The 14,467-nt window shown below is 41.5% G+C and overlaps 1 protein-coding gene across 1 annotated transcript in view; it reads right to left on the bottom strand.

Annotated features, from left to right (window-relative positions):
• LOC121289836 (adhesion G protein-coupled receptor A3) overlaps nt 1–14,467 on the bottom strand; it is a 553,143-nt gene that overhangs the window by 24,797 nt on the left and 513,879 nt on the right. Inside the window, exon 17 of the mRNA XM_041209725.1 lies at nt 3,460–3,605. Coding sequence (XP_041065659.1) covers nt 3,460–3,605 — 146 coding nt within the window. The remainder of the gene's footprint in view (nt 1–3,459; nt 3,606–14,467) is intronic.

Genomic DNA, 14,467 nt, shown 5'->3' with positions numbered 1-14,467 from the left:
GTGGTTCATGAACTCAGGCATTTAAAGGAATGATAATCTCAGCCATGAATGTTTTGGCTGTTTCTTTACCTTTATGTGAAAGCAACTGCGAAATTTGATATTCACAAGGTTTGTGATGCATGAAAAGGAATCAGAGGCATCAGCCATGAATATTGGTGGTAGAAAAATAGTTCCTGCAACTCACAAATTTCAATAGCATGATGGCATATGTCTGATTCCTTTACTGCAAATATTACAACATTGTTAAAAAGACGAGGAATTGAAATTTCTGCCCACAGATTAAAATTCTGGCATGGTACTAGTACAACAGCTTCCCTCTTTCACATAGGAGCAAGTGAGAAATTATGACTGATGACAAATCTTAAAAAAACAGAAGAAATACGGCATTGTTTAATGGAGTATAGGAAAGGAGTTTATGTGTTTACATGTTGGACAATTATATGCATCTGAAAAAACCCACAACACATTGGTTTTATTAAATACTAATAGAGAGTACAGGAGACCACATAAAAAATACACAAGTGCCTCCTTTCCAATAATCACTTCCTACACATACTTCTGGGCTATATTCATAGCAATTTATACTAATACATGAATTGAGTCTAAAAATCAATATTGTTTATGGTTTGTTATAAGTCTGTATTTTTGTGCAAATATTAGCTGTGATTTTAATGAACAATTTTATATAAATTTCCTTACCCCCTAAAGATAATGCCCTATGGTATTTTCATCAAGTGAGAGATAGTTAAGCAAATACCTTGGCAACAGCAAAACTCTAACACATAATCTTAGTCTTAGTGGGTAACAATATATTTTCCCCAAGCTCCTCCACTGGGAACTATTTTGCTTCACACCAAGAATAAGATATTAAAGAAATTCCCTTGTAACATTGAACATGAGAAAATTAAGAAGTACAGAAGGATAGAAGAAAACACTCTATTTCAGGCAAAAGGGGAATAACACTGCCTTAGAGTCTAGCAAAATGAGTTTAATGTTTAATATTTTACATTATTTGCCTTACCATAGAATGTGGTGTATTGTCCCAAGAACATAGCAAGTACATACACTGCTTTATGGCAGCTGACTTTCAAAACAATTAGAAAGAGGTGACTTTTGCACTGTATGTTACTGTAATTTCCTAGAAGTGTCTGTATTATATCTAGGCCAAAGTCTATATCCTATGGAATTTAATGTTGCAGCTATGTCTTAAAATTGGTGAGCGGTCACAGAATTCCAAAGGAACTGCACCAGTCGTGGTGCTGTTATGTGACAAACAGAAAAAATGGGGCTTCATCTAATGTTACGTGACAGCACAGCTGTCCACCTATGCATCCCTCAAACAGAATACCATTTGTGGCAACTCAAGACATGTCAGCAGAAGCTGGCAGGACAATAAATCAGCTTTAGCGATAGTAATCCACTGATACTTTTAAAATTGAATCAAGAAGCAAAACAATTAATCAGTAAGCATATGCAACTAAATCCCACTGAGCACAGAAAACATTGCAAAATGGTAGGGCAAACAGGCACGGCTAAGTGGAGCAGGGATGCAATTAGAGTTGCACCGATAAACCCCAAAAAGTAAATGCTGAAGGATCTTCAAAAATAATAAACATTAATGTTTGTAGACAGACTGAATGAGAAACTGCAGGAAAGAGCTGAGCATATTCTTCCTCCCAAGCCCCACCCTCCATAGAAAAATGAAGACCAACCTTCGGTAATGTTCGAATTGGAATCCTGAAGGAGAGTGTAACAGAGCAAAACTAATGGCAAAGAAATATGAGAAACAAAACCAAAAACTTCATACCCCATCTGGTAAGCAATTACACCCACCTCATCCTTTGAACTAAACAGCACCCCACCCCTTCCGCCCCACCCCAACCCCACTTCCACCCCAACACGAGCAAGGAAACTGATTATTCCAGTTCTGAGCATAAAGTCATAAATTGTGCTCAACTCACTCAGATCGAGTTCCCATTGGTGTGCATTTCCTTGTTAGCTGCAATTCCTCTTCCAGCCAAACAGCTGGCTGCCAATTCCTTGTCCCATGAACACCATACTCTTACCCCATACCCTCACTCCACCCCCACCGACTGCAGTTTCCCTCTTACCCTATCAGCAGAATCTTCCCGTCGGCATGCAGGGGCGGGCCCAACACACCAATGCGTAAAATGACGCGCAATGACATTGGGCGTGCCTCCCGACATCATCTCGATATTTCGCTGGGTGAGCACATGCCGGAGGTGGCTGCGAGCCTGCCGAAATGTCAACGGCCTATTAAGGCCATTAAGGAAATAATTGAAGTTGTTCAGAATGCTGCCCGTCCAACCTTAAGGCCAAGGGTGAAAGGGACAAGCGGCCTTCAGGTTTTTCAGGAAACCTCATCCACGGGCAGGATGAGGTTTCCTGAAGCTTTTATAAAATAAATACATAAATTTTCTCACCTTTACAAACATGTCCCAACTCATGTGACTCAGTCACGTGGGGGGGGGGGGGATATGCTTGAATAAATTTTAAAATCTATTCTTTATTAATTTTCGTAACCATTCAATCTTCCTGAAGCAGCTCTGTGCCTCAGGGAGACTGCTGTGCACTTTTGTGTGCATGTGCGAAAGAACGCAGGCCCTGACTCTCCCTCCTCCCCCAACCCGGACAGGTAGCACTGAGCATTACCGATCGCACTTACGCTAAGCCAGCCTTAATTGGCCCGTCCGTATAAAATGGCGGCGCGCAGCCGTTTGCGGGCGGTGATCAGCTCCACGCCTGCCCCCGCCCAGCCCGCCTGCCATAGGAAAAATCCAGACCTTAATTTTTTCCTTTTGCCTCCCCTTCCCTGCCCCTGCTCTGCCGTCTCACTAGATCTGGATCATCACCCTGCGTCCTCCATTTCTCTCGATCCTCTCATTTTCCTTCTCACGTTCTTACTTCTCTCTCCTTCATCACTCTTGTTCTCCTTCCTTTCCCCTCTTGTCTTTCTTCCCTAACCTACCTCCTCATTTGCCTGTTACTCAGACCACACACACACACCTCCCCCCCCACTCCGCCCCCCGAATCTCTCCAAACAATTCCTCCAGCTCTACCTCTAGTCATTCCTCTTCCACACACTGGTCTAATTACCTCTTTCCCACAAACCCCAACTAAAATGAATAGTGCCCTTCATCTTGATGTCCCTTGTGCAACACTATATTAGAAATAATGAGGAGTCACAACAGTCTGATAGTATTGCACCCTTTCTATTTGTGCTGGTGCAAAGTATGGAGGGAATCACATAGATGAAGAGAAAATATTAAAATAAAAGCAGGGATAAAAACACATGGACACAAATGGACCAAAATCCTTTTTGGCAAATGCTTCCCAGGCCTCAAGTTGTCTGTTAATTGCATTTACACTCTGCTCTTCATCATTAATCCAATGACAAGCTGCTGGTTCTTAGAAGGACCTAATGTGCTTAATTCTTACCTCAGCATTGGTTGCTGGGAATGTGGTGGCTGGTCAGTATCATGATACTGAGGGACCTTTCTTGTCACTTGCTTGTAAATATTCCTGGCAGTGACACAAATCCAGAAGATTGTAGATAGGGTGGAATAGTGTAAAACAATCCCGACCTAAAACATAAAGATATCTGCATTATACAAGCAGGCGAGAAAGTCAGTATAGGTATTTGTGGTTAGTTTAATGAATACAAATAACTTTGTCACAAAAAAAACCCTCTGTGGTTTCATTGCACATTATAAAATTCTTGTTCTCTTAGTAATTAGAGGATATTAGAATGAGAAGCTGTTCCTGCTGGCTTTTATTTTTAAAATGTCTCATGAGAAGAGATTGAATATCTTGAACATTGCTCAAAGGGCACAATATGAATGAATCTCCCTGTATAACTCAAATTGGCAAATATTAAAATCCGTGTCTTATAATTCATCAGAATCACATGTTGAATACATCAGTTTCTCACCATCGCTCCCATTCTGATTCTGTTCAACTGCGGAATACATTTTTTAAAATTGTTTTTTGACATACTTATGAAAATTTCACAGCAGATGTTTAACTTAACAGCAACCAAATTTACACAATTATTCCTCCATACACCTGTTGGGTCATGGGTGGAATTCAATGAAACACTCAAAAGAAGACTGAAGTCCGAATATGTTGGGTCCTACCCAAATATGGGGTTTCCCACTCAGCTTTTTAAAGTAAAAAAGCTTCTACCCATCCCTTACAAGGCTAATGACATGGCTCTTCTTTCAGCTTATGTCTGGAAGCCTGAATGCTCTGCCAGATGAGGTGTACCAGCTTCCAGAAGGCAGCAAGTGGACTAATTAAAAATAAATTCTATAATTAATTTCCTGGTTAAGGATACTCTCGGGAGGGGACAAGAACTAGCCACATATGGTGGCCAGTCGCTGGAATTTCCAGTAGAGTGGAAATCAGTGGGCACTCACTTGTGATCCAACTACCTGCTGGCTCTACACAAGTGAAGTGTCCTCCCATTAACCCCCAAAACTCCAGCAAGGCCAGTGTTGGAGGGCACTAACAAGCATGAACCCAGCATAACTGCTTGGACATCTTGGGCATTTTCAAAGCCATCGTGGTTGGAAGCTAGTCATTGTGTCCTTTGTGAGGAATGCAGCATTATATCCAAGGTTTGATGTCTGTACAAGTATTTGTAAGTATGTAATTTGCTGCGGCATTGGTACTTTTCATTTTGTTAGAAGATTCCTTAAATTGCATTTGCAGAATCTTGTTAACATAATGGAAAAACAATAATTACTGGGAGTCAAGAAATCTTTCGGCAGGCAACATGCACAAATAAGTACGAGAATTTATAATTTGACATTTTGGGAGCTTAGCAAATGTGGCACCATGTCTGAGACTGCAATATCCATGATGAACGCAATGTGGGGAAGGGAGCTTTGTGTATAAAAGCCTGCATCTGTGATTTGCATCACAAATAGTTCTGTTCACAAGCATTCTGTGGTCAATGTATTGCAGAAGTTGATAAGCTTAGTGCATCATTTTCAGCTAAGTTACTTTGATATAAGTGACCTTGAAAGCTGTGCATGCATTCCTCCAGGCCAGCCCAATTAATGACCAGATGAAGCAGATTTATTCTTTCTAATAGCTCTTGTACACCTGTCAACTTTACAGCTAAAAAATGCATCGCTAACCTTCTGTGTTCGAGGCATCCAGATAAAGGTTGATGAGCGTGTTAATGTCACAGCATTTTGAAGGATGCTTTTGTATTCAATATCTTTCAATATCCATCCGTTGATCTCCTCTGGCATTGTTCATGTACAAATCAATATAAAAATAAAAATCGAGTGTCCCTTCCTGGAACTGTGCCTATTATCTAATGCTTGACATTTTCTGTACATTTGTATGTTTCCCACACTTCTTATGACTTTTGTGTACCCTTGCTCCTTGCCCGCTGCATCTCAGACTGCCTCCAATTCTTTGCTGTTATTCTGCTTCTCGCTTACCGCAAGTTCTTGTCTGCACTGCGCCCCTTAGTAACATTCTATGTCAGTATTGATTTCACATGCTCCTCTTATTGATTTACTGTATTTGTGTCCTCTGTAATTTTTATGTTATAAAAGGCTAGCTCGCAACAAGATGGGAGTCAAAATGTAATTCTTCTGATATGGGATTTTGGGTCAGGCAGGGATATTGCTGGCAGAAGACAAATTGGAGATTGAAGATTGGAGCCTGGGCCAGACGGAGACAAGTCTGGATCAAAATAAGAATTGTCTGGATCTGGCTTGGGAATTAATAGTGGATCCGATGTCATGACCTTGAATCCCTGACCATAATACCTTCCTGCTGGTGGCACAGTAAATCCATATTTTTGGGTCTTAATTGTACCAATACATTTAGCAACTACTATAACACAGGCTGACTAGATATTAAAAGAGGTCACAAGATTGAGTATGATCGGGGCAAGAGCCTCGAACCTACAGTGAGATCATACAATCCAATGTTAAATGGAGAGGGAGATTGGGAGGGGATGGATTAAGCTTTCAGATCCAGCTGGAGCAGGATGGGGAGCACAACAGAGTCTGACATCTAAGGCCGAAACTGGAAAGATTACATTGGGTTCTGGATGTAGGTGGACGAGGAGTCGGGGCTGTTCTTTCATCTTGGTCTCCTTATTTTTGGGGCTAGTAAGCAATGTTCCCTCTAAGCTGCCCAAAGGCCACACATGAGGGATAAAGATGAACAGATTATCACTAAGAGTGGTGTAACAAGAAGGTTAAGTTACCTCACTTGTGTGGTAGCTCGCAAAGGCCTGTGCACTTAAATGAATCGGTGACACCCTCTATTTTTTTTGTGTAGTGCATGTGGCTACTAAGTCTTGCCAGCTTTGCAGCGTTGTTGCTGAATGGCAATGAAAATTTTAAAAGGTTACGCAGCATTGGATTTGGCAGGTTAGACAGCCTCCTCAACGTCAATCCTACTGCCTGCCCCTTTGCTTTTAAAATTTACATCCACCACTCCCTCATGCACCTGACATGCAGAGCACAGCTAGAATACAGGGGAGTGTAATGAGGAGAAATGTGTACCATGGAAAATGTGGGCGGAGTGAGACCTGGATTGGTGGTGGGCCCTCCTGATCACCCTGAAATGACCAGGGGGGGAGGGGGGGGGGGGGGGGGGGGGGGGGGGGAGGAAGTGACCCCCCCTGATTGGCCACTAAGAGGCTTAATTGGCTGCATGGAGGGTGGCCATGCAACTGAGGAATTGAGGTGGCCACTGCTGGCAAAATGCTGTAGCGGTGCGGCAAACATCAGGCTCCCGATGGCTTTCTGTGCCAGATTCCCAGCCCGACCACAATGGGCCAGGAAAACTCACGCTACAGTATCAGTGGGGTAGCCTAGACCGACTGACAATGTCAGACTCATGATCATATTAAAGACACAAAGTTTCAAATAAAGTAGGCAGTCAAAATAAGGATGGTGAGAGAAAATAGGAAACTCAGAATAATATCAATAAAGAGGCGATAAACGTGAACAGATTATCACTAAGAGTGGTGGGACAAGAAGGTATGAACAAGGTTAAAAACAGCTCTAGGCAGTTACTGTCAGAAAACAGGATTCTGAGCTGAGGTTTTGGAAAGCATAAAGGAAATCTTGAGGGAATATGATGGTTCAGTTGGATGGAATGATTGTCCAACTGTGCCTGAAATTGGTGTTATGTTGTGATCACAGGCAGATAATGAATAGCATATTATCCAAAGCCGCCTAGCAAAGAAAAGTCAATCAGCACCATCCAGGTCAATCCTTTCCTCATTATCTCTTGACAGTTGGCAAAATCAGCCAGAGCGTTCTCAAAGTACAAGTATTGCTTGAAGCAAACAAGAGTTCTAAAGTGAAAACACATGTATATGTATAAAAATGTTGTTCTTAGCTTGAGGACCGTACGGACGGAATTACAATTCAGTGATCTGGTTTCATCTGAATCATACTAATTTATTTCAATTACTTATTATAATCTTTGAAAGACTATCACATGAAGGCATGTTTGGAAAAAATAGATCCAGTTCATATGTCAAGGGCGTGCATTGTTACATACCCTGGATTACATTAATGTAAAAATTGATATTGGATAGTACAAATCAACAGGAAAGTAAGAGGCATGGAATTTTCTTACTGGTGTGATTGCACCACTGAATTTGGGAAGGCATCTTGGACAGACCCAATTTTGTTTTGAAAGAAAGGAAACCTTAATTAAATTGTAAAAATGGGTTTTGAAACACATGATTCTTGAGGATTTTATGTAGTTAACACAATGGAAGATTGCAGCCAATCATTATGCACATGTAGTCCTCCTCCTCCCTCAGGTACTATGCCCTAAGAGGGCACTGGTTGTTGTAATATGCCTTTAAGGGGTAGCAGCATGACATCACTAGAAGGGAAATGCAGCCTGTGATTCTGGTGGAATTTTATGGCCTTGTCGTTGCGAGGGTGGGGCTGGAAAATGCAGCAAGCCATTCAAAACTCCACTGACACCGGTGGGACCAGGAGATCCCATCGGCAGGAGGGGCTGTTAAATTCTGCCCCCAGTCTTAATTTCACTTTTGCTTGGAGCAGAGCACACACAGCAGCTCTGATGTCTTCAAGCTTTATACATATGTATAACTGTTCTCATGTGCCTAGTCTTAATAAGTGAATCTGCAACATGTTTACCAAATCCCTTATGAGCAATTAGGTATTATATCATTATAATAACACAACATGATGTTCAGTGGTGGTCAAACAGCCTAGCAGCAAGATTAAGAACAGGTCTGACATGGTTACCATCCTCAGATCATGCTACATGGCATGAGACAACACTCGACAAGCGTTGGAGAGTGTTGAATATGCAGTAGGCTGACTGTGAAGAAAGGCTCTGAAGAGACAGTGCTCAAGGAAAGAGCTGGTAAGCAGATGGATCTTTTGCAATGAGATTGCAGCACATAACCTATCAGTTCCGTGGGCGAGACAGAACATCGCGAGGACCAGCACCAGGTTAGCTCAGTCAGGAAAGGCGAGTGGCCTGGGTGTGGGCCGGATCGCAAGGGTGAGTAAAAAAAAAAGTCATAAAATTTGAGCCAGAGAAGGTTGTGATTATAATGGGCAGCTTAGGGAGTTGGTGAACAATAAATTGAATAAAAAGCAAATGTGTCATTATTCCATAGTGCATTCCCACCACAAATTCTCTTCGTGGGAGGAGCTTTGGGAAAGCACACAAAGCGGCTTCAATGACATTCTTCCCAGGTACTAAGGAAGAAGGAAGGTCAAAAGGGTATTGTCCGAATACCCACAAAATGCCCCAGCTTGAATTGGGATGCAGTTGATCTACTACCTGAATTCAAGATGTTTAAACAGCCTACAGAGCTATGGTTTCTTGATTCAGATATGTCTGAACCGGTCAAAAGCCATAAAAAATTAGCCTAGCAATTGGGAATGAAGGTCTACACAGGCTGAACACTTCAGGATTAACAAAAGAAGAGCTAAAGGGGCCCCAAAAGATATGGACTACATTGGAAGACTGATTCAGGATTAGGGTAAACTTCTGTATTGATCAACTAGAGTTCATGTCATTTCAACAACAACCATAAAATCACAGAATCCATAGACCATTTAATCAGCCGATGCAGAGAAAAGGGTACTGTGATAATCTGATGTGTAATATACCTTTAAGACAAAATGTTGTAATGTAAGATCACATGATCTTGTTACCCAATAGCAGAGTAGCACAGGCTATCTCTGTAGTCAGTAGTCTTGAGTTAGAGTCTGAAGTGTAAAGACAGAGTTTTGAGTTGTAAGCACACAAATGTAACTGCTGAGTTCCTTTTGTAAATAAACAGAATGTGTTCCTTCTAAGAACGGGCTACTGATCTTCTCTGTCTTGGTACCAACTCAGTCACCACGAAACAAGTGGGCAACCTGGATCTTTCTGACCCAACAAACCAGTGCACTGGATCCAGCAAACAGGCGACGAGAGTAAAAGGCAAGAAAAGACACGAAAGGACGAGGTAAAATGCAAGAAAGAGCGAAAGAAATCAGAAGAAATGAAATTGGGCCATACCTCACACGGTAGTTGTAAGTAAAGAAAAAATTTCCTTCCTGGTCATTGAAGCAATCCCCTTAGAGCATGCTGCAATTTGGTGGAGTGGAGCCTTTTGATCCAACCTCGGATGACTGGTCTCATCATGTTGAATGCCTCGCACTCTTCTTCCAGGCGAACAACATTGCGGGGGAGGAGAAGAAGCATGTGATCCTCTTATCCTCGTGTAGGAGTAAGACATATGGATTAATTCAAAATTTTTTGGCACCCAGTTCCCCAGGTTCAAAAAGTTTTGGTGACTTAGTGAACTCGTAAAGAATCATTACCAGCCTAAGCCATTGGTGACGATGCAACGGTTCAAATTTAGCTCAAGGAATAGAGCTACGGGGGAGATGGTTGTTGTTATGTGGCAAGTCTGAAACACTTAGCTGAATATTGCAAGTTTGGTACATCTATCAATGATATGCTTAGAGATCGTTTGGTGTGTGGTATAAATGAAGATGCGATTCAGAAGAGATTACTGTCTGAAACAAAGTTAGATTTTCAGAAGGCATTGAAAATTGCTCTGATGATGGAAGGTGCAGTGTGAGACTCGAAAGCCATATAGTAAGCATAAAATGGTGTCATCCTCTATGTTGGGTGGGGAGATTCAGCCAAAAAGAGCACAAAAGTACAATGCTTTACTCAGAAGTGGGAGCAGCACCACTAGCTAAAAGAAATAACTTAGCAGTAAAAACATGGCATAATGGTAACAGACATGGAAACAGACAACCTTGTAATAAATCACAGTTTAAAAAGATCAAATGTTTTCTCTGTCTTCGAAATGAACACCTCAAGAGACATTGTACAGATAGAATTAGGCAAACTTTCAGACAAAAGCAAAATCCCAATGAGATTAACAGCATTGAAAAACCTTAAGTAAAGATTCAGATATTTATTCATTATATAACTTAAAGGAGGAAAAACAGAGCCTATCTGTGTAACCATGAGAGTGAATGACAGGCCAATCAGATGGAGGTGGATACTGGAGCAGCCACTACGGTGATAGATGAGCATACTTTTAAATACCTGAATCATGGGGAACATAAACTAAATTTGGAAGAAACTGATGCCAAATTGAAAACTTACACAGAAGAAGACATACAAGTCAAGGGCATATCTAAAGTCACAGTACACTACGGAGTATAGTACAGTGAAATTGCCCCTGATGGTGGTAGGAGGCAAGAGACCCAGTCTCCTCGGACGAAACTGGCTGAAAGAAATTAAATTGGAATGGACTGAAATCTTCTAACCAAGAACTAACGGGCTATCAAAGCTCCTATAAAAATATGCCTCAGTTTTCAAGGACAAACTTGGAAAGATTGAGGGGCTACAAGGAAAAATTAATGTAGATCCAGCAGCAAAACCAAGATTCATGAAGGCAAAACCTTATGCAATGCGGGAAAAGCTAGGCACCAAACTGGACAGATTAGAAAAACTGGGAGTGATGCAACCAGTGCAGTTTTCAGTGTGGGCAGCACCTATTGAATCTGTTCTCAAACCTGACCGAAGCATTCAAATTTGTGGGTCTACAAATTAACAGTCAATAAAGTGGCTAAGTTGGACAAACACCCCATACCAAAAATTGAAGACGTGTACGCTAAACTGGCAGGTGGAACTACCTACACGAAGCTTGATATGAGTCATGCTTATCAACAATTGGAATTAGAGAAGGCCTCTTGGAGGTTTGTCACCATAAATACACACAAGAGATTGTACCAATACACCCATTTACCTTTTGGCGTATCTTCAGCTTGCACCATGTTCCAAAGAACCATGGAAAGTTTACTACAATGACTGCCCCACGTTGTAGTTTATTTGGGTGACATTCTTGTGACTGGGCTCACTGAAAAGGAACATTTGATGAACTTGGGAAGAAGTTTTGAAATGTTGGTCGCAGGTTGGAGTGTGGTTAAAAAAGGAAAAGTGCACATTCCAAACAAAAGGAGTAACTTACCTAGATCACAAGGTACATTCACAAGACCTACATCCAGTTGAAGAAAAGGTGGAAAAGAGAAGCACCAGCGCAAAGAATACATCTGAACTGAAATCATTCTTGGCAATGATCAATTACTATGGACGCTTCTTGCCTAATTTGTCGACAGAACTGGCAACCATTGTATTACTTGCTCAAGAAAAACCAGCGGTAGTCTTGGCAAACACCACAAGAAGAACTTCAACAAAAGTAAATCAGTTGTTACAATCATCTACACTTCTAGTACATTTTGACGCAGAAAAGAGAGCTGGTATTAACGTGTGATGCATCTCTCTATGGAGTGGGAGCAGTGCTTTCCCATCAAAGAGATGATGGATCAGAATGACATATAGGATATGTATCGAGAACACTCAATGCAGGAGAAAAAGGGTACTCAGAAATAGAAAAAGAAGGCCTGTCAATCACTTTTGGTGTTAAGAAGTTTCACCAATATGTACACGGATGTAATTTTACTATTATATTGGACCGCAAGCCATTATTGAGGTTGTTCAGCGAAGACAGGGCTATACCCCCTATAGCCTCGGCAAGAGTAAAAACTTGGGCATTGAGCGTGGCAGCTTATGAGTATACTTTCACTCATAGACCTGGAAGTCAAATTGCATATACAGATGCACTCAGTTGTTTGCCCATTGCTCCTAAGAGATGAGGATGCTCCAATTCCTCAAGAATTTGTTTTATTGTTGAACTTCCTGGACTCATCTCCAATATGTGCTAGACAGATTAAAGATTAGACAAATCAAGACCTAGTCTTATGCAAAGTGTTAGATCACTGGTTGTCTAGTGGCCTCCTTTTGTGCTGTAACTTTTCTATGGTTCTATGGTTCTAAGTCCTTCATGGTTGGTCACAAGAATAAGAATCTGATGAAATGAAACTGTATTTCCAGAGAAGATATGAAATAACCAGCCAGGAAGGTATCTTATTGTGGGGAGCATGAATGATTGTTCCTCCAAAAGGACAAAAGCCATTGTTATCTGAACTTCACCGTGCACATCCCGGAATTTCTGGAATGAAGGCAATAGCACGCAGCAGTCTATGGTGGCCTGGGATGGATGGAGAAATAGAAAACTTATTGAGAAGTTGTATACAGTGTCAGTAAGTGCAAAAATTACCTTCAACAGCTCCATTACACCCCTGGGAGTGGCCAGGAAGACCATGGATGTGAGTACACATCGACTATGTGGGACCTTTTATGGGAACAATGTTTCTACTGATCATCGATGCGCATTCAAAATGGATGGACATATATGAAGTGAGTCGCCGGCATCTTCTGCTGCAATAAGCAAGCTACGACAAAGTTTCGCAATCAACGGACTACCTGAAGTTGTCATATCAGACAAAGGAACAGTATTTACGAGTGCTGAATTTCACCGATTTATCAGTCTCAACGGTATTACTCATGTGAAAACTTCACCGTACCACCCTTCCTCAAATGAACTGACCGAGAGAGCAGTTCAGACATTCAAATCTGGTGAAATTGTCTGGAGATTCTATAGCAACTAAATTAGCACGTTTTCTTTTCCATTATAAAACCACCCCTCATACGACAACAGGTGTCACACCTGCAGAACTGTTGATGAAACGCCATCTCTGACCAAGATTGAGTCTAATTATGCCAAAGTTGGGAGGAGAAAATGGGAAGGAGCCAGGGAAGTCAGAAAATTGGACATGGCTGTCACAGTCATGACAGGACATTAAACGTAGGAGGGACTATTTGTGAAGAATTTTAGAGACATTGCTGTTTGGTGAAATAAGTACAGTAATGGGTCCTCTTTCCTACCATGTGAAAGTGGAAGATCGAGTCATACATAAACACGTGGATCATATAAGAAGGGGAGAAACAAAATACCCAGAAATGATTCCAGAAAGAACTCAACTGAGTACAGATGTGTCTGAAGGGCTGACTGTACCTGAAAGAGTCAAAGAAACAGAATTGCAGGTACCTACTGAAGAACCAGATGCTCAGACAACCACCAGTGAGGAAGGTTCCAGATCAGACATCAAAAGCAGAGCTGAGACGTTCTATATGCATAAGGAAACCCGCAGAAAGACTGATTTTGTAAATTATTTATCTGTGTGAATAATTTGTTATTTTAAGAAAAATTTTAAAATGTATTTCTGAGTAAAGGGGGAGGGACGTAGTAATCTGATGTGTAATATACCTTTAAGGCAAATGTTATAAGGTAAGATCACATGATCTTGGTACCCAATAGCAGAGTAGCGTGGGCTACCTCTGTAGTCAATAATCTTGAGTTAGAGTCTGATGAATAAAGAGAGTTTTGACTTGTAAGCACACAAGTGTAGCTGCTGAGTTCCTTTTGTAAATAAACAAAATGTGTTTCTTCTAAGAACGGCCTACTCATCTTCTCTGTCTTTGTACCAACTCAGTCACCCTGAAACAAGTGTGCGACCTGGATCTTTTTGCCCCAACAAACTGGGGCACTGGATCCAACAGGTACGTACTGTGATTTTTCAAACACAGAGCTAGCAGACAGAATTATTGAGTTGGTGATCACAAACACTCTCATGGAGGCATTACAGCAAGATCTGCTAGGCAAGCCCAAAATGTATACCATTGACGAGCTGCTCAAGTACGGACATAAGTACAAAGTGATCCTTGCAGGTTGACAAAATTTACAGATCCTCAGTACAACACTAATTGTTGGCATACTCACTAGAATGCCCAAATCTAGCGAGACATGTGGAAGGTATGGCCTTCTGCATACACTAAGGAAATACCCAGCTTTCCAACAATTCTGAAAGGCATGTGTCAGAAAGGGCCATTAGCAGCAGCAGTGCACTAGAGCAAAGACTGATGCAGCTACAAAGAGCCGTGTACTGATCCAAACAGGCTGTACACAACGGGTAACTTCAAAAAATAAGAATGGCCA

The sequence above is a fragment of the Carcharodon carcharias genome, chromosome 17 (assembly GCF_017639515.1).
Source record: "Carcharodon carcharias isolate sCarCar2 chromosome 17, sCarCar2.pri, whole genome shotgun sequence".
In the NCBI taxonomy this organism is placed as follows: domain Eukaryota; kingdom Metazoa; phylum Chordata; class Chondrichthyes; order Lamniformes; family Lamnidae; genus Carcharodon; species Carcharodon carcharias.
Note: the sequence above shows the minus strand (reverse complement) of the source record. Positions and strands in the feature narration are given on the sequence as shown.